General features: G+C 41.2%; 5 protein-coding genes across 7 annotated transcripts in view; 3 read left to right on the forward strand and 2 right to left on the reverse strand.

Annotated features, from left to right (window-relative positions):
- The window catches only part of LOC108162223 (polypeptide N-acetylgalactosaminyltransferase 5), a 29,423-nt gene extending 20,271 nt beyond the window's left edge, over positions 1-9,152 (forward strand). The window contains exons 3-11 of one of the 3 annotated variants that reach the window (XM_017296842.2): positions 1,441-2,223; positions 2,293-2,639; positions 2,699-2,865; positions 3,049-3,367; positions 3,431-3,608; positions 3,861-4,041; positions 7,123-7,262; positions 7,323-7,556; positions 7,622-9,152. In XM_017296842.2, coding sequence (XP_017152331.1) covers positions 2,044-2,223; positions 2,293-2,639; positions 2,699-2,865; positions 3,049-3,367; positions 3,431-3,608; positions 3,861-4,041; positions 7,123-7,262; positions 7,323-7,556; positions 7,622-7,768 — 1,893 coding nt within the window. In that variant the 5' untranslated portion in view covers positions 1,441-2,043 and the 3' untranslated portion in view covers positions 7,769-9,152. Of the gene's footprint in view, positions 1-1,440; positions 2,224-2,292; positions 2,640-2,698; positions 2,866-3,048; positions 3,368-3,430; positions 3,609-3,860; positions 4,042-5,858; positions 6,040-7,122; positions 7,263-7,322; positions 7,557-7,621 lie in introns of those variants that run through there. The other 2 variants (XM_017296843.2, XM_017296844.2) reach the window with 2 other exon arrangements.
- Positions 9,153-10,173: 1,021 nt separating this feature from the next.
- LOC108162227 (60S ribosomal protein L37a) lies at positions 10,174-10,952 on the reverse strand. Its single transcript, XM_017296848.2, has 3 exons — positions 10,855-10,952; positions 10,539-10,667; positions 10,174-10,477 (listed from the first exon to the last, which is right to left on the reverse strand). Exons 1-3 carry the CDS (start codon positions 10,855-10,857, stop codon positions 10,331-10,333), a joined length of 279 nt encoding a protein of 92 aa, XP_017152337.1. The 5' UTR covers positions 10,858-10,952; the 3' UTR covers positions 10,174-10,330.
- Positions 10,953-11,060: 108 nt separating this feature from the next.
- Positions 11,061-13,682, forward strand: LOC108162224 (4'-phosphopantetheine phosphatase). Its single transcript, XM_017296845.2, has one exon. It carries the CDS (start codon positions 11,300-11,302, stop codon positions 12,389-12,391), a length of 1,092 nt encoding a protein of 363 aa, XP_017152334.1. The 5' UTR covers positions 11,061-11,299; the 3' UTR covers positions 12,392-13,682.
- A 94-nt stretch (positions 13,683-13,776) lies between these two features.
- On the forward strand, positions 13,777-16,803 carry LOC108162225. Its single transcript, XM_017296846.2, has 5 exons — positions 13,777-14,228; positions 14,569-14,789; positions 14,863-14,953; positions 15,021-15,345; positions 15,408-16,803. The coding sequence occupies exons 1-5, from the start codon at positions 14,179-14,181 to the stop codon at positions 15,684-15,686; spliced, it is 966 nt and encodes a 321-aa protein (XP_017152335.1). The 5' UTR covers positions 13,777-14,178; the 3' UTR covers positions 15,687-16,803.
- Positions 16,804-17,158: 355 nt separating this feature from the next.
- LOC108162226 (NADH dehydrogenase [ubiquinone] iron-sulfur protein 6, mitochondrial) lies at positions 17,159-17,833 on the reverse strand. The gene is made up of 3 exons (XM_017296847.2): positions 17,641-17,833; positions 17,386-17,562; positions 17,159-17,332 (listed from the first exon to the last, which is right to left on the reverse strand). The coding sequence occupies exons 1-3, from the start codon at positions 17,770-17,772 to the stop codon at positions 17,261-17,263; spliced, it is 381 nt and encodes a 126-aa protein (XP_017152336.1). The 5' UTR covers positions 17,773-17,833; the 3' UTR covers positions 17,159-17,260.
- Between the last annotated feature and the right edge of the window lie 619 nt (positions 17,834-18,452).

Raw genomic sequence — 18,452 nt, forward strand, 5'->3', positions numbered from 1 at the left:
TTTGTATTCTGCATGTATTATATTTGCTTTCTTCAGACAAATTGACTTTTTCCATAGAATTTTATTCAATATTTGTTGTATGGGGGGGAAATGAATAGAACAAATCGTTTTGTTGCTGCTTTGAAAATAGAGATTGAAAAAATATGCGACAAAGTAAATACATACAAACGTTCTCTCTTCGTTCGAGGTTTAAATGAGATTTTAAATGGATGCATTAGGCAGTCCCCAAATCTATTATTGTTATCTAATAGATTGGCAAATAGTTGAGAATATCTTGGTCTAGCAATGGGAAGGCCAAGAGAAATTTATAGGAAATTAAGCATTTTTATATAGTAGATAAATTGTGTACAAATTTGTATTTGTGATTGAGAAAAGAAACCACCAAGGATCAGATTATTACTATATTGTATGTATTACCCTGACAAAGAAATTTTCTTGCTCCTAGTGTTATCTCCCACGATTGACATGTTAATGCACTGTTAAGTATTCCCTCGCTCTTTTAGGCACACGACAATTAACATGTTTATGTTAAGGCTCTGTCAAGCGTGTAAAGGGCACCGCTTATTAACATGATTTAGCTGTTAAGCTTCTGCTAATTACACAAATGTAATGAAACTACCCAGAGTACTGTTGGGAAATCAAATTATTGTTTGTGTAAGCCCTTTACCTATAAAAATAATATTCTGTATTCCCTCTCTGAAAGTACTAAAACTAACATATTTTTCTCGTAATTCGTAGAAATATTTTTATTTAAGATGCATGCTTAGATATTTGAATTATTTTTTAATTTTCCTCAATTATTGGTCTAACACCTGTCTATCTTGCATGTAAGCGATCGGTTCGGTTATACGATTCGCGTGACACGCTCGGTGCCGGTTCTGCCTGGGCTCCTCGCGTAAAAGGTTTTGACTTGGGTTTCGTTTTGGCCACTTGATGGTGGCAGACATTGCACGTCAGCTTCCAAATGAAGCCTGATGTCATACGACCGATTAATAAAAGGTTAAAAATATCCATTAACAGTTCTATGTTAATTGAAGTAATGTAAAGTAATGGCAGGCAGTGCATACGTTCCACAAATTAACATTACCTTGATCTGTTAATGTAATCAAATACGTTCCACTGTTAACGCAACGTTATTATAGAGGGAGAACCAATGTTGGCGGGTGTACCCGGTGTGTGGGGTGCATTTATTTGCCAATTAATTATTTAGTCTCGAGAGAATGATTCGTGACTTTTTGCCAAAAGCAAATCACAATTGAAATGCACATAAAAACAATAATAAATTGTGGATTATTTATCTGATTATCGAGCCACAAAAAAAAAAAAGAGATTATATTGTTATGGAATCATGGCTGAAAATATGAAATCTCATAACTTTCATTTTCTCATTATCTCGATGTGATTTATCATAGTTTTTGTATCGTTTGGCTTTCGTTGCAGTTAAATAATAGCCCAAGGTCTTTGGAGAGAAAGAGAGAGAGAGAGAGAGAGAGAGAGAGAAAGAGAGTGTGAACTGAGGAACGATAGACGGCTGTTGGATACTGTTGGTCCGGGCCTGAGAGCTGGCCGAGGCGATACTGGACCTGGATGTCGCCTCAATGGATTAGCGATCGTGAATTGTGAGAGGAGCATAACACCCCTTGATGGCGAGAAGCCATGAGAGAAGGCAACAAACAGACCAACGACGACGACAGAGAAAGATGAGAAGTGCTCCCATATGTGCCAATAAACAACAATTTTAAACTAAAATAAATTTCACGCTTGAGGGAGCGATAAAAGTCTGATACAACCGAATGAAACAGAAACATAAATCGCAACAGAAACAACCTTTTTTTTAAAACATAAGGCAACCATTAATCAACATATCGACAAACAGAGCTACTAGAATCAGGAGTTAAACAACATGTTCTGTGAGGAATAAAAAAGAAAGCAAAACCAGACCACCACATCATCAGAAATACAAACCAATCAACGGCTAACAAACCGAAAGCCCCTTAACGATAGTTAACAGAAAAAAAGAAGAAAAAAAAACAAACAGCAAACATGACCTTCTCGAGCTTCACACGAAAAATGCGTGGACGGATGCGCTCCAATACCTGCCGGATTGTACTGCTCACCTCTTTGGTGTGGGTGATCTTTGATTTTGTGCTAATCACCCGCTATTCGGACTGCATTGGCAAGGACGGATGGCGTTGCAAGCGTTCCGGGGAGTTTGATGTAGAGGTACTACCAATAGCATAAAAAGATTTACACTTTTCAGATATTTAATTGCCTTTCATTTCGTTTTTGTAGCTACCCAATGCCGAGCCACTGGTGGACGATAATCAACTGGTGGACGACAATGAAATCAATACGGAAAAATCCTTGGATGGTGACTCGGGCAGCGCCTTGATTATGGGTCAGGGCTTTGCAACCGGTGGCATATCCATGACATATCCCAGCGTGTCACTGAAGAAATGGTTCCTAGCGCCCACCGTTGAGGAGACCAAGGGCAAGCCCGGCGAGATGGGTAAACCCGTGAAGATACCCGCGGATATGAAGGATCTGATGAAGGAGAAGTTCAAGGAGAATCAATTCAATCTGTTGGCCAGTGACATGATCTCCTTGAATCGTTCCCTAACCGATGTCCGGCACGAGGGGTGAGTCCTTAATCATCTACCTGCGAAAACTAATCCAAAATGTAATATTTTCCCGTCAGGTGTCGTCGAAAGCACTATGCCTCCAAGCTGCCCACCACGTCAATTGTGATAGTATTCCATAACGAAGCCTGGACGACGCTTTTACGAACAGTCTGGAGTGTCATCAATCGTTCGCCGCGGGCCCTGCTCAAGGAAATCATTCTGGTGGATGATGCCAGTGAAAGGGGTAGGATGGCGTTTCCTTTAGCCTTCGCTGATGATAATGGCTGCCACTGGGTTGATAAATTGATGATAAATAAAACCGAAATTTGTCCAGTGAATCAATGCCACACCATCATACCCTGCCCTACTGCAACAAGGGTATTCTTTGCTCTGTAGAATCCATAAATAATTACATTTTTCATCTCAGATTTCCTGGGTAAACAGCTGGAGGACTATGTGGCCAAGCTGCCGGTACGAACCTTTGTGCTGCGCACAGAGAAACGTTCGGGTCTGATACGTGCTCGACTCCTGGGCGCGGAGCATGTGAGCGGTGACGTAATCACCTTCCTGGATGCCCATTGTGAGTGCACGGAGGGCTGGCTGGAGCCGCTGCTGGCTCGCATCGTACAGAATCGTCGAACGGTTGTGTGCCCCATCATTGATGTCATCTCGGACGAGACATTCGAGTATATCACAGCCTCGGACTCAACGTGGGGAGGCTTCAACTGGAAGCTGAACTTTAGATGGTTCGGATACTACGGATATTTATCTGTTAATCCAATACTATAACTTCCCCTTTATCATCCCAGGTATCGAGTGCCCTCCCGTGAGATGTCGCGTCGGAATAACGATAGAACTGCTCCGTTGCGTACCCCCACGATGGCCGGTGGTCTGTTCTCCATCGACAAGGACTACTTCTATGAGATTGGCTCCTACGACGAGGGCATGGACATTTGGGGTGGCGAGAATCTGGAAATGTCGTTCCGTGTAAGGCAAAGTCACATGAAATATTCGCAATAGTTTTTCTTCCTTTTGTTTTCGTTCATGATTTTCGTTTTCTTTAGGCCAGAAAGAGTCCTTCCATAAGTTTAAGAATTTTTTTTTATTTTATTTTATTTTTATCATTCTTTTTTTAAGTCTTAAAATTTTAACGTAAATTGAAACAAAAACTTTTTTATAATCATAAAACGTACACACACCAAACAAGAAAAAAACATAACATCCAATGATAACCCTCAGATATGGCAATGCGGAGGCATTTTAGAAATAATACCCTGCTCCCATGTGGGTCACGTGTTCCGTGACAAATCGCCGTACACCTTCCCCGGCGGCGTGGCCAAAATCGTGCTCCATAATGCGGCCCGTGTGGCCGAGGTGTGGCTGGACGAGTGGCGTGATTTCTATTATGCAATGAGCACAGGTTCGCAAAAAACAACAATCAAAAAAATTAAAAAACAAAAAAAAAACCAACAAACAAAACAATCAAATAACATTTCCAAAACCACCAAATCGATTTTATATTGCGTGCATCTAACTCCTAACTTTAAGAATTACTCGTTATCTATTCGTAATTGGCTTTAATTCGCTAAAAACAAACAGAAAAAAACACTCAAAAAAGGTCCTCAACTAAAACACTAACCAAAACCTAAACATTAAATCAAAAACTGACATGTTTTGTTCGGAGCATAAACGAAAGCATCAAGTTATTAAACTAATCTAAATAGCTAAAGATTTTTGTGTAACCACCTACCTACCTACCTACCTACCTACCTACCTACCTACCTAATATATAGCATACAACATATACCTACCCTACCTATAAATAACTATGAATAATTCCTAGCTATCCAAACATATATAATGTATAAATCGGACGGCTTCCTTTACCCCGAAAACGATGACAGTACGACCAATCATAGCTTCCACTTCAAGTATTTCGCACTGGCATATCCCTAACTCAGAACTTTTTCCATTATATAATTTGTTTGATCGCAATTCTAATCGATATTCTACTGGATTTTGCTCAGTTTCTTAAGATTCTTTTTGTGCTCATGCTCATCTCTCTCCCTCTCTCGCTCTCTCATGTCCGTTCATCAAAGAATCCACTAATAAACATTAAATATAGGTATCCAAGTACTCTCTTATAACCAGAAAGTTGTGTAATAACGATTTGAGATCCTAAGCTAAAAATAACTTACATACATACATATAACTTGTTGCTTATTAATTATGCTTTAAGTATCAGAACGATTGGTAATTAATTTTAATAATTAGTTCTTTTTTATTTTTAGTTGTAACTAATATTTAATTTGATCATAGTTTTCTTTTGGTGGGAATAATCTTTGTGTCCCCTGGTTGTGTCTCAATGGGTTTGGGTGTGGTTTTGATAAGCACTTTTGGGGACTCGTTACATTGTGTGGAAAAACTCTAGATATACTACAGTTATTCGTTACCGCCTGGCGTTTTGTAATCCCTGTACTCGTCTCTTCTTTTCTCGCTGAGAGTTTAATGTACAGTTTTCTTGAGAGTTAAATTTGTGTAGGCCTTGCCTTTACTAACTAAAACTAATGCGGAACCATACTAGCGATTTTGTAAACTCGAAATTGTCAATCGTATGTCGTTACTTCTTCAAAATATGCAATACTGCTTCTGAAAAAAACTTTCCTATATCCTGCTCAAAGCATTCAATGTTTTTGTAGCTACTCGTTAGATGCAGGATCTAAACTCGCTACTTCTTCAGAAAATACACTGGTAGTCCTTTAAGCAGCTTTCTCAAGCGGAAATATCCCTTATTTAGACACTGTATTGTGTCCTCCAAAGAGGTTCAATCAATCAATGTGTTTTAGCTACTCGTTAGTTTCAGAATCCTTACTCGTTTTCCATATTTGCTAGTGCTTACAATCCACAATCCCCACCAAAAACTCTCTTAACTTTTTGAGGTCGCTCTTTCTCTGTCTCTCCTTCTCGATGTCCCTTAGTTTTAGGCTAAAACTACAGCAGGAACTCGCTACAAACTTGCGCTTGGCTATTATATAACTCTATATATTAACAAAACAGCTTTTCTATATATATTTGTGTATATCTTTCTCGTCCAATTTCTTTTGCCAAAAATGCTCGATTGTAATGCTCGATTGTCAAACACACAAAAACTCTTATGAAAAAAAAATACCACACACAATCAACAAAAAAAAAAAAAAAATATGAAACCACAAAAACCACCTTCGCCTCCGCCTCCAGGTTTGGATGTGTGGCGGTGTCCTCGAGATAGCGCCCTGCTCCCGTGTGGGTCATGTCTTTCGCAAGTCAACGCCGTATACCTTCCCAGGCGGCACCACGGAGATTGTGAATCACAATAATGCGCGTCTGGTTGAGGTTTGGCTGGACGACTGGAAAGAGTTCTACTACAGTTTTTATCCAGGTTAACAAATAAAAAACAAAACAAAACCAAAACCAAAACAATACAAAAACCAAACCAAAACCAAACGGAATGCTTCCTTCACTTTCTGTCTCTCATTCTCTCACGTTCAATTTCTCTATTTCTCTATTGTCTGTCTCTTAAATAGTGTTTTGTTCCGTATACCCACCCTATACATACAAATACATAGTGCAAGCCGCACGCCCTGCATTACGCAATTGTCTATATATCTACTATATCTCAATATTTATGATTTATGGCATGGCCGTGACAACAAAATCCAAACCACCGAAAAGCAATCAATCCACAAATCAATCAACCACCAAATAGTTTTATCGATTCACCTTTTAAATATGTATTTTTTTCGTTGTGCAAATATTTTTTGTTGTGTGTCTGTCCTATTATAATTCTTGAGTTCCTCTCCACTCCCCCAACCGCACACCCGACGCCTGTTCTCTTTGTCCCCCCCTCCCCACCACTGTTTTGTCTTTGCATTTTCCACATCAGGGGTATTCACGGAAAGGTATTTGGATTATGGTTTATTCCAAACATGTGAATCAATAGCCCCGCCATTTTTATTTGTCATTTTTTTATGTTTTTCTTTATTAGGGTTACTCAATAAAACTAAAAAGTAATTACTTGAAAGCTAGTTAAAATTTGAATCTTGGTTACGGGTTTCTATGCTTAAATATTATCTGTACTCCACTAATTTTTGTGTATTATAATAACATTTTTGTTGGGGTATGCAAGAGAAAATTGTATATATCTTGGGGCTCTAAGCCTTGTAATTTTTGTGGATAATATATGTATGTATGTAGATAGCATCCTTTGCTTGCTTTAAATGTACTAACGTGGAAATCGTAAAGAATCTCTGCGGTTGTGAATACTCTGATAGTACTTTCCTCCAGCACCCGCACAAATTCTTTTGTATTTATTATTCAAAATTGCTTTTAAAATGTTAAACACGCATGTAGATCCTAACACAAACACAACCCACACTTACATTGATGTTGTTGCGACAAGTACTCGAGTATCCTTACTGATCTCCTTAAATCTCTCTCTCCTTTTGTTCTGTTGGAACTTTAGGTGCTCGCAAAGCTTCGGCGGGAGATGTTAGCGATCGCAAGGATCTGCGTGATCGTCTCAAATGCAAAAGTTTCCGCTGGTATTTGGAGAATGTTTATCCAGAGAGTTTAATGCCCTTGGATTATTACTATCTGGGCGAGGTATGTTTATTTATTTTGTAATATATATTTTAATTCATAATCTAATCTGTTACCCTTTAGATACGCAATGCGGAAACGGAAACCTGTCTGGATACCATGGGCAGGAAGTATAATGAAAAGGTTGGCATTAGCTATTGCCATGGCTTGGGTGGCAATCAGGTGTTTGCCTACACCAAGCGACAGCAGATCATGTCCGATGATCTGTGCCTCGATGCGGCCAGCTCCAATGGCCCGGTCAATATGGTGCGTTGCCACAATATGGGTGGCAATCAGGAGTGGGTCTACGATGCGGAGGTTTGTCATAAATATACATCATAATCTTTTATCAGTGATACTTATGAATGTATTTTGTATCGCAGGAGAAGTGGATACGTCACACGAATACGGGCCAGTGCTTACAGCGCGCCACCAGAGATGATGCCAATACGCCGCTGTTGCGGCCCTGCAGCTATGGCAAGGGTCAGCAGTGGCTGATGGAGTCCAAGTTCAAGTGGCAGGCACACTAGCAACCCTCGCAACATCCAACTAACTAACAACAACTACAAAACTAAACTAAACGGATCCTACTAACTATATTGAGAACTTCCAATTTGTGTTGATTTTTGCTGGCTTTTGTTTATTGACATTTATGTAGCTTTAAGTTTACTTCTGATCTAAGTTTTCTCTCTCTCTCTCTATCTCTATGTGTGAGTGAATGTGTTTGTCCTTTGCGGCAGGATGTCTTCCCGAGTGTATGCGTGAGAGTCAGTACTACAATTTAGATATATGTATGCATCTGTGTGTAGGCAGGCAGTTCTACGATTTATATAGATCTATATATATATATATATATGTATATGTATATGGTAATTGTAAATTTACATTAGCTTCGACCAAGTACCAATAAATTGGCATTTAAATGACATTTTGTGCTTCACAGAATATGATTTAAAGCGAATGCAAGGCCAAGAGCAATTGCCACAAGTGTGTCATAGCAGAAACATATAATAAATATTTAATTAATAATACGATGAAACAACAGCACTCCCCAGCCCTCCCCCAACATTCCTAGATAGAATTTATACGAGAGGGACACAATTGTTTTCATGCCCTGTGTCCCCGGCCCCTGTCCCTATCCTACTTTTAGGCAATATATTATATATCAATGGAAAAATCTGTTGCTTTGTACCAAAACGATGCGCTCTTCATATCATACAAGAAAAATGCTTCTTAACCCCCATAATCATTATACAAGAAATGGCAAAACAAAACTAAAAAGAAAATCTCTTAAAAATTGCACGCATATCATAAATACAGTGTAAAAAATCAAATATTTATAAATGACAAAATTCAGATGAGAAATAAACCACAAGAAAATTAAATAAGAAGAAAAATTGTACATAAAATTAAAGTAGCTATTAAAAATATACATTTAAATAAAATATTTATATAGTATGTATATGCGGATATGCGAAGCAAGCAAAAACTGTACTATAAATTGCATTTAGTTCTAAGTTCGACTCTAGGTTCTAAATTAAATTTAGATTTAGTCCAAAGTTTTGGCCACACCCATCAGCAATAGCTCTCAACTAAACAAAACACAACAAAAAGAATTGCTCAATGAATGAAATCTGTCAGCTATTGTGTAAATATTTAAAAAAAAGTATTCCAATGAAAAAGATGTTTGTATACGGAAATTCCACAGAACATAACCCTTGGGACGAGACACAGACACAGGCCAAGTAAAACTTTTTAGCTAAATTTATTTTTAAACAAAATCAACAGAGACCATAGCTATAGGAAACGATATATACATATGATGAATGAAAATAGTAACTATTTTTAACTGGTGACGGTGCAATTTTAATTTTTAACATTTAACATAGCAAACAGGAAAACAAATCCAATTATGAAACACAAGACACAAGCAGGTCGAAAACACCCCTCCTTCCACCAAGAACCTATTAGTATCCATATATCTATAACCATCATATATGGCATATTATGCAACAATAGAGCTGCCTATATGTTTTAATTGTTGAATTATATGTTTAGCCAAATCATTTCTCAATTGTAACATCTCTCAAAACCACACACAAATCGAAAAACCTAATAGGAATGATAATGATAATCATAAAACTGAAATGTAAGCCAATATTTTTATGAAATTTCCTTTAAATATTAAATTTTGTGTTTGTTTAGACTTTTTAAATTTTATAAATAAAAAAAAATGATGACAAATTTAAGAGAAAATCCATAAATAGTACAGAGTTTTACTTAATGGGCGGAAAACTTGTATTTGGAGGATGTTGTGGTAGTCCGTTGAATTTATGCTTCCGATGGTACCTACATATTCGAATTTTATACAGGAACCTGAATTTGCGTTAATTCATAATATATGTATGTAGATGAGCATTGATCTTTCTATATCTGCAGCTTTTTGGTCCTTCATGCAACATCTTCATGACACATATTCCATTATGATGAGATCTGGACCATATTCATTTTTCGGCACAGCCCAAAGCTGTAGTCTTCCGTAAAATTGATTTCTCACCTGAAGATTAACTCTGAAATTTCATTGGTACTATCCTTATGGGGTGGGAGGATGCGCTTACTTTCAAAGACTTCCAAGTAGTATCTACTGTCGGCTGAGTGTAATTGATGATCAAGAAAACTGAACCAGTTAATCTTTCCATTGAAACCATAAAGCATGATAGCTGCATACATTCCATACATAGCTTTTCATCATCCAAGATAACTTAAAATACCTCTGCCATAGAACCTAATCCACTTCCAGAAGCACTTTTTCCAATCCAAGAACACTGAAAAGGTCTACAGCTAAATATAATACACTTCCAAATTCACACTATGGGTGGGGGCCATGGGGCGGAAATTCCAGTTAAAAAACAGACAAAACATCACTTCATTTTTCTTACTGATAAAAGTAAAAACAATTTTTATTATTTTTCACTTGACCGGCGCGGCGCAAACCACAAGAAAATCGCGTTGTCGATTAGCCCTAAAAGGATTATCCTTCCAGGGTTAACTACTGGAACTAGCATAAGCAATGGAGCATTAAAGCAATGTTTTTACTGTTCCTTGGTCTCACGCAGACGACGGACAGCGGAGCGCACGGACGCGGCAGCGGTTGTAGAGTACACCCAGGCACCACCGGCAACGGTACGCTTGCAGCGTTTGCAGGACCAGATGCCGACAACAGCGCGCTTCATGGAATCCTAAAGAGGAGCACAACATTAGTCATATGAGGGAGGAATGTAATCTGCGTGGATCTCTTACCTTTCCGCAGAACGAGCAAGTGTATTTGCTGTGCTGGGTGATTTCCATCTTCTTGACCATCTTACGCAGGGAGGCACCATAACGGGTACCATATTTACCTACGATTCCAACCTTCTTGGTGCGCTTGGCCTATTCGTACATATAGAAAATAATACAAATTAGTTTACATGATTACACAAATTAAATGCACTTTCAACACTCTCAGCCACTAAATCCCACTGCCAGCTGACAGTAAATAACATGTTTAGGTCATATATTGTCCATTTGTATCATTTCCATTGAGGATTACGCGTATTTATTTAAATTGTTTTCGTACCATTTTTCTGTTGTGTTGTTGATTTGTCAAAAATCCCAACCGGAAAGAGCCGTGAGTGGTGCAGTCGGGGGTGAAGTTGGCTGCGCTTACAGCTGACTGACGGCACTAACGCGTTATTGAGCTCGAATTCAATTAAATTGGGGTTTGGGAGAGCTTATAATCGTCAATTGACGGAAAAATAGTGAATATAAAGTGAAATATTTTTCAAAGATTAGGTGAAAGATGATAGTTTCATTTTCTTGCTGTAATCTGTTGCTGTCTCGTTCAGTCGGGGAGAATAACGCCGAATATATGGCCACTCTGTCTGCGCATTAATAAATAGTGCGCACGTCACAAAAAAAACAACACAATTGCGGCTAAAATTTTGCTAATTTTCAGGCGTCTTACGCACCTGAGCACACCAACATTTGCCCAGCAGCAGCGAAAAGTGTCGACCAGTGAAGCCATGCACAGCTGCGTCCTGCTGCCAGATGCGGCCAGCTATCATCCAGATACCCTGGACCTCAATACAGACGCCAAAGCGGCCGCCTACTGGTTTCCTTGCTTTCGCGATATGGTTATCAAATTTGCCAAGCAAGCGGCCAAATCGCAGGCGGAGGATGCGACGGCCGAGGAGCGAGCGGAGCAGTTCAAGACAGCCTATCTCCAGCAATTGGACGACTATCAAAGCAATATAGCCAACAACAGTGGCAGAGTGATCCTGGGCACCAGCGAGCTGCTCAAGCTGAACGAAACGATGCTGAGGCGCTTTGGCTTCACGGATCCGTGGCAAAGTCAAAAGCAGTCGGAGAATGCCTCGGCGAAGGCGCGCCTCAAGCTGCGGCTAGAGGAGATTGATGCTATTCAGAATCCAGATGACAAATGGACGGAGCTCGTGCGGGGAGTCCTTGCGGGCAACATGTTCGACTGGGGCGCCCAGGCCATATCCAACATACTGGAACAGGACAGCAGCTTTGGCCTCCACTCGGCTCTGGACAGGATAGAGAAGCGGCCCTGGCTGCTGGATAATCTAGACAATTGGCTGAAGCGCCTGCGAATCAGCAGCGACCAGCAGCCGCACAAGTGCGCTGTGGTATTTGTGGATAATAGCGGCGTGGATGTGGTGCTCGGCATACTGCCCTTCGTCCGGGAGCTGCTGAGGCGTGGAACCAAGGTGCTGCTGTGCGCCAACAGTGAACCCTCGTTGAACGATGTGACCAGTCGGGAACTGAGCGCGCTGCTCGATGAGTGTGCCGGCGAGTGTGCTCTCCTATCGTCGGCCTGGTCCTCTGCCCGCCTGCTTGTCTATGCCAATGGACAGTCGGGACCCTGCTTGGATATGCGAACCCTTCCGCGGGATCTGTGCGACGCCATAGCTGCCAATGAGACTGATCTGCTCGTGATCGAGGGCATGGGACGGGCCCTACACACGAACCTCAATGCCCACTTCAGCTGCGAGACCCTGAAGCTGGCCGTGATCAAGAATCGGTGGCTGGCTAAGTATCTGGGTGGCGACGAGATGTTTGCCGTTATCTGCAAATACGAGGCGATCAGCTAGTCGAGCGCCTTTGACTCCTTGTTATGCTGCTGTTGTTGTTGGGATCCTTGTGAGAGCCATTGTTTAATTTTGGAAACTATTGTTATTGTTTAATCAAATCAAATCTAAGGCAGAGCCATCGCCATCGCCATCCCTACCAGGATTCATCCCCCTCCCCATTGAGATTCATATCTTTAGTTTTGTGTATTGTGTATTTAAATTATCGTGTATTTAGTGCTTTCGTGGTCACGTTGCCGAATTTCAAGCCTACATCTCTATTCTATACATAAATACATATATCTGCTCCGCATTTTAATAATTACAATTATAAATAACAAAGGCTTTTGTTTATCGAGGCTGTCACGGCACCCATTATTTATTATCGGTCATGGCTATATACCGCCACAGCCCTCCGATAAGCCCCAACCATTTGTGGATTAGCCACTGATAAGGCAGCGGAGTCAGCGGCATTTCGTCAAGCCACAGACACTAGGGCCCATCCAGACAACTATTTGTTTGAACGTGATAAACACAGACCCAGATCATTCCCAGTGCCTTTTTTTCGTCCACAATTTCGTTCGCACTCGTGTGTGGTGTGTGCCAATTCGCACGGTCACTCATCAGTCACTTATCACTCGATTCGTAGTCAAAAACAACAGCGAAGAAGACGGCCCATACACAAAAGCCCGATAAGCAACAACAGATAAGATCTTCGAATGCGACTACGAGACCAGGAAATTGCCGCCCCCAACAGAACTCGAAATGCGGAAACCTTTAAGCTCTGGCTGCAGATACATACGTGTTTGTGTGTGGTATCTTCAAGCTAGACTCGAGAATATTATGGGACAATTCCAAAATGCATCAAGGCTATGCAGTTTTGCTGCGCCAACGTTTATATCTCCTTCATATGCTAAAAATTCTTCTCTGCGAACAATCATATATGTTCCTATTGCCGTTTTTAAGCCATCGAAAGAAAGTTTTGCATCTTGGGAAAGTTCTTTACTTTAATGCTTATAACCTCTGCTATATGATAAGCAATATTTGTCATTAATTTGGAAATATCCACCAAACAAAAGAAACAAGCTGTTCTCACAAAAGACTTGCCCCCCAATCATTTGATGAACCAGCTATAAATAAGTATGTATTCTCGTATAGATCTGGTTACATTAGAAAAAAACATCAAAATATTATCTTATAAACTTAACATGTAGCACTTTGAAAACAATATACAAACTGAAATCAAAATTTAAGCAGTTCGTTCTTGCGTTGGCGGTGATAAAAGTGCAGTTCAAATTTGCGCGCCAAACAACTTGCATTTCGATAGGACAAAACGATCAGGGTAGAAATATTCAAAAGGTGAGCGAGCGCTATTAGCGGCATTTAAGAATACCGTTAAGGTCCTTGGTGGACGGAATTCCAAAAACAGTTATCTGTATATAAAAACATATTCATTTCATATTTGGGGCGAGCTCCTTGAGTTATTTTTGTTAAACCTGAATAGACTACCAACAACCAGGGCTGGAAACAACTTTGGCCATCGAAGAACGCTCTCGCTGTACCTTAGAATAATTCTACCATGGATCAGCTGTTTATTCGGGAGTTCGGTGTCGTGTAAAAATTTCTTGCAAAAAATATTCCTAGATAAACATTAAACAATTAATTGAACAATTAAGCGACATTTTCTGCAATTGTGGCATTCGGGTCGTTTTGGTTCTTTTAGTTTTCTTTAAACTGTTTGCTTTGAACTCTGTCAAGGACACTTGCGTTTTTGTTCTATCAATTTACCAGCGAAGAAGAACCAACTAGAAATGGATATACTCAAGAAAATGTTCAAATCGCAGGAGGAAAAGAAGCAGGAGTGAGTGTTGAGTACATGTGATTAATAGCAATAGATTATGCAAGCCAGCCGCCACTTTGGCGGCACACAAATGAATGTTTAAAAATAAGAGGAACAAAACCTTACGCCGACTGTGGCATTTTCAATTGGATCGATAACCAGGCACCTGCCATGATAGATACATTTTCACCAGGATATATACACCCACACAAACACACACACACACATGATGTGTGAGTGTGTGTGTGTGTGCATGATTTGCGGAGGCTGCGTACTGGGGTTTAAAACGAGTGGATTGCCCGGGGGGGGGTGGACACAAATTCTAATGTATGTGTATCCGGAATTGGTCTTCCTCTTGCAGGGGTGCCGATATATCCGCATCGAACAAGGATGAGTTCCGGAAGCCGCAGTGGTTCGAGGAGGCCGAAACGGACGATGAGCTCTTCGACGATGATCGCAAGTTCGCATTCCAAGTGTTCACCAGTCCACTGGAGATGCAGAAGCACTTTGAGCGGCAGATGCAGCGTCTACTCGAATCGATCGATAACGAAGATCATGAGCATGATGATAATGATGATTTCTGTAAGCAGCACCAAGTCGTTGATCTATGTGATCTATGATTAATCGAACATTTTTCCCCATTTGTGTTTCCCAGATGATGTCTTGAAGCCCGGTTTTGAAAGCTCGATTCTTAAGAGATTTGCTCGGCAACATGGTCAATCGCTGGACACGGATTTGGACGGCGAGTAAGTCTGGCAGACAGCCCATTCCAGCCCCATTCAGTCGAAACTATATGTTTTTTTGGTTTTTCAGGATCTACGCCGATCAGATGCAGTCGCTCATTCAACGTCTGAATCCAAAGAAGGGAGAGGAGCCGGCCGACGAAGCCGTTGGCAACATTTTGCCCTCCAATCAGAGTCGCCTTCTAAAGAGCCTGAAGAAGGCAAAGCTGACGGATGAGGAGATCATCATGGGTCGCATACATGGCACTATCACAGCCGATGGCGAAGAGGTGCCACAGGCTCGTCCATCACGTCCATACATCGGGATGAAGCCGGAGATCAGGACTCCGATGACGCCTATGTTGCCGCGCAGTGGAATGACGCCATTCGGCGGGGTATTCGATGGAAACTATCAGGTGGGAACCACAAGCAACAGAATTTATAGGTTGAAATAATTAATAAATATATTTTCTCATAGGGTCCGAAGATGTTTAGCCAAAGCGTGATGACCCAGACGGTGCGCAAGCCGGATGGCAGCTATGAGACCACCAAGGTGGCCCAGGATGCGACTGGGCACAAGACCACCACGGTGACTCGCATGAAAGATGGCCGCACGGAGACGGTGGTCACCCACGATGGCAAGGCTGCCAAGGCCAAGCCGCAGATGGGCTCTCTGGGCGAGCAGCATGTGGCGTATGCCGATCGCAACCTGTTTGTGACAAAAGAAGGCTACGCCATGCCACGGAACCTCTGGTGACCAGTGGTGAACAGCTATTGCCCCAATCAAGACAAGCGATCTCTGCTGCAACGCCAGCATCAGCATCAGCAGCGTCAGCAGCAGCAGCAGCAACAGCAACAACAGTATGCAGATAAGCTAAAGCGATTCGTCGGCAACATAGTCCCACCACATCCACACAACATCCAAATTAGAACCTACTATATTTTAGTTTACATTCTCCTTAGTGTTTGGTGTTTTAGATGAAACTCAGTTGAGACAACAGATGACGACGATTATTGACCATGATTTTATTAAGCAGCGACCGCACAGCGTCGTTGTGTATTGTGAGCATGCGCACCCCCAATGCGCTCCACACACACACTTTCAGTTCCCAGAACAGAACGTTCCCTGGGCTGGCAGGGGGAGTTTGCACCCCCACACGCGGCTGAGAGAAGGAATGCAGTGCAGTGGAGCAGCAGCTCTCGATGAGAGAGTAGCAGGAGCAGGAGCAGGTGCAGGTGCAGGCTCGTGTTGAACGGTGTGAACGTGATTTTCAGTTTGACAAGTCCAGCCAGGCTGAAGCCCGGTTCGGTCAGCGGGCTTCAGTCGCCCCAAAAAAAGAGAAACAAAAGTACGCTGGCCAAATCATCGCCAAATTGCGGCAATTTTTTATTGTATTAGTTATTCGTGGTACTATCTGTGTCTCAATGGAGCGAGTGTCCAGCAGCAAGCAGCATCTAAGGTGCCCGTAGTATGCAACAAAAAGGCATTCTGAAAGAACCAACCAACTGTACAACATATGTATTACCGCTTACCAGGCAAACGATTTACACACAATCTATCATTGATATATAATTTAATTGATTTACTAGTTATACATAAAAATTATATATAGAAAGACACACAGCCCCCCACCCCCACCAATCACCTGGTGATTTGATCTACAAAAACTGCAGCGCCAGTTTCGAGAGTTCAACTCACAGTTTATTCAATTTAACTCTGGATTATACTACCTATAATTTGTTTATTTATTAGTTGTACTAATCTGTAACGTTTAAGTTGAGTTTAATGAAATCTAATCTTTCAAATGGCTATAATGCATGCACGCATTAGAAATCATTCAAAATACATGCAAATAAAATGTTGTGCAATATAATGTCTTAAATTTATCATAGTCAAAAATAGGATTACTAGGATCCCTGCCATGCCCTGTTTCGGGTGTAAGTTTCATCAACTGTAGTCAGGGAGGAGCCCTTTCCACTTGAGACATTCCGAACTGTCCCAAGCACTACACAGCAGTTACCAACGTTGGCTTTTTCTTGTCTTCATTTATACAGAATTTAGTCGAAAAGGTACCAAAGGTACTTCCCTACTTCCCTGACTGCTTCTTTCGTGAAGGTTAGACCACAATCTGGACCACAAACACAAGAAATCACTCCTGAATCCAGCAATGGCATTATATCTTCAATCTGGAAAATCCTGTGCACTCCAAAAGTTTTCCGTTTCTCATAGTCGCAGCCAAAGCCATTTTGTGGTATAATTTTATTCAGTTTGAAATTTAAACTAAAGCAATTGGATGGGCAGACCCAGGCCTCTCAAGATGGTAGTAGTTCCTAGTGATGATGGTCATCCTTCTTCACGAAACGCAGGCCGCAGTAGCCGCAAGTGTGAGAGCCGGGAGCGTCCTATAACCAAAGATTGTTTAAGATCCGCAGATATTCAATAGAATATGTCTTACCAGATTGATGTACACTTTGGGATGTCCCAGGGGGCCATCGCCGCCATCGCAAAAGACCACACGCTCGGTGCTTTCGATTGGTGGCACCTCATCGATCATTTTGATGCCCCAGTTCTCGTTCACATAACGCTTGGCATTTACGAATCGCACATTGCGGTAGTCATCCTTGTCAAAGACCTAATCGAGCATAATTTTTGGATATAAAATCAAAAATGTTTGCGTAATCGCAGGACGGCAACAACATTTTCTACTCACTTGTCCCGTGTGCGTGACTTTGTCGATGTCGCTGCGTGAGCTGTTGTTGCGTACGGCGGTCAATGGAGCCAGCCAGTTCTGGCCACAGCGTCCAACTTTGGCCAAATTGTTTACCAATTGCTTGCTGGTCATTTTTCCAAAAAATTTGTTCAGACAATTTATATTTTGATAGAACAGACACAGCTGGTTTTGCAGTGCTCTTGACAGAACATTATGTGCTGTTATGACTTTGCGCTTAACAGCACAGCCTGAACATATCGATGCTAATATCGATGCTACCCCACCTCTAATTCCAACGGTTTCCTTGCCGGCCGGCGGGAAATATTTTGTTAATTGACTACATTTGAAAGATGTACAATACAAAAAAGTGGTTTTGGCTATTTTGTTGTGCAATGTATAGTATTATGAAGTGGTTATCTCTTATTTTCTGCTATTTGTTACCGTTTTATGCACATACTTTTTTTTTCACGCGATAGCCCTTTTTTGACGCTGTGACGCTCCCATCGCTGACTACCTTTTTTAGTGCTTTCGCGCATTTTTTTTAAATGGCGACTTTATTGTGTGTTTTCACGATTTAAAACTTACAAAAAATTGACAAAAAGAAAGCTAAGCACGTGTAAGTATTGTTTAAAACATAGGGGATGCATGCGTTTGCTGTTTATAAGTATATTTTGGCGTTTTTCTGGCAGTTTTATGCCGCCTGTTCGAAATTGCCTGTGAATGTGTACGTGCTGCCAGTTGTGCTGATTTTCCTTGTACCGCTACTTTATCCGAAACTTGCCTCGCGCATACGTTCTGTTTAGAATGCAGGA

The sequence above is a fragment of the Drosophila miranda genome, chromosome 4 (assembly GCF_003369915.1).
Source record: "Drosophila miranda strain MSH22 chromosome 4, D.miranda_PacBio2.1, whole genome shotgun sequence".
NCBI classification, from domain to species: Eukaryota; Metazoa; Arthropoda; class Insecta; order Diptera; family Drosophilidae; genus Drosophila; species Drosophila miranda.

Excerpts from the sequence above, each read along its gene's own strand:
- LOC108162226 (XM_017296847.2), bottom strand. The coding sequence starts at position 17,772 with ATGACCAGCAAGCAATTGGTAAACAATTTGGCCAAAGTTGGACGCTGT. Across the intron at positions 17,563-17,640 it reads AAGTCACGCACACGGGACAA|GTCTTTGACAAGGATGACTA; the intron begins GTGAGTAGAAAA and ends ATGCTCGATTAG. Across the intron at positions 17,333-17,385 it reads CCAAAGTGTACATCAATCTG|GACGCTCCCGGCTCTCACAC; the intron begins GTAAGACATATT and ends CTTTGGTTATAG.
- LOC108162224 (XM_017296845.2), top strand. The coding sequence starts at position 11,300 with ATGCACAGCTGCGTCCTGCTGCCAGATGCGGCCAGCTATCATCCAGAT.
- LOC108162227 (XM_017296848.2), bottom strand. Across the intron at positions 10,478-10,538 it reads CTTGCTCGTTCTGCGGAAAG|GATTCCATGAAGCGCGCTGT; the intron begins GTAAGAGATCCA and ends GCTCCTCTTTAG.
- LOC108162225 (XM_017296846.2), top strand. The coding sequence starts at position 14,179 with ATGGATATACTCAAGAAAATGTTCAAATCGCAGGAGGAAAAGAAGCAG. Across the intron at positions 14,229-14,568 it reads CAGGAGGAAAAGAAGCAGGA|GGGTGCCGATATATCCGCAT; the intron begins GTGAGTGTTGAG and ends TTCCTCTTGCAG. Across the intron at positions 14,954-15,020 it reads GACACGGATTTGGACGGCGA|GATCTACGCCGATCAGATGC; the intron begins GTAAGTCTGGCA and ends TTGGTTTTTCAG.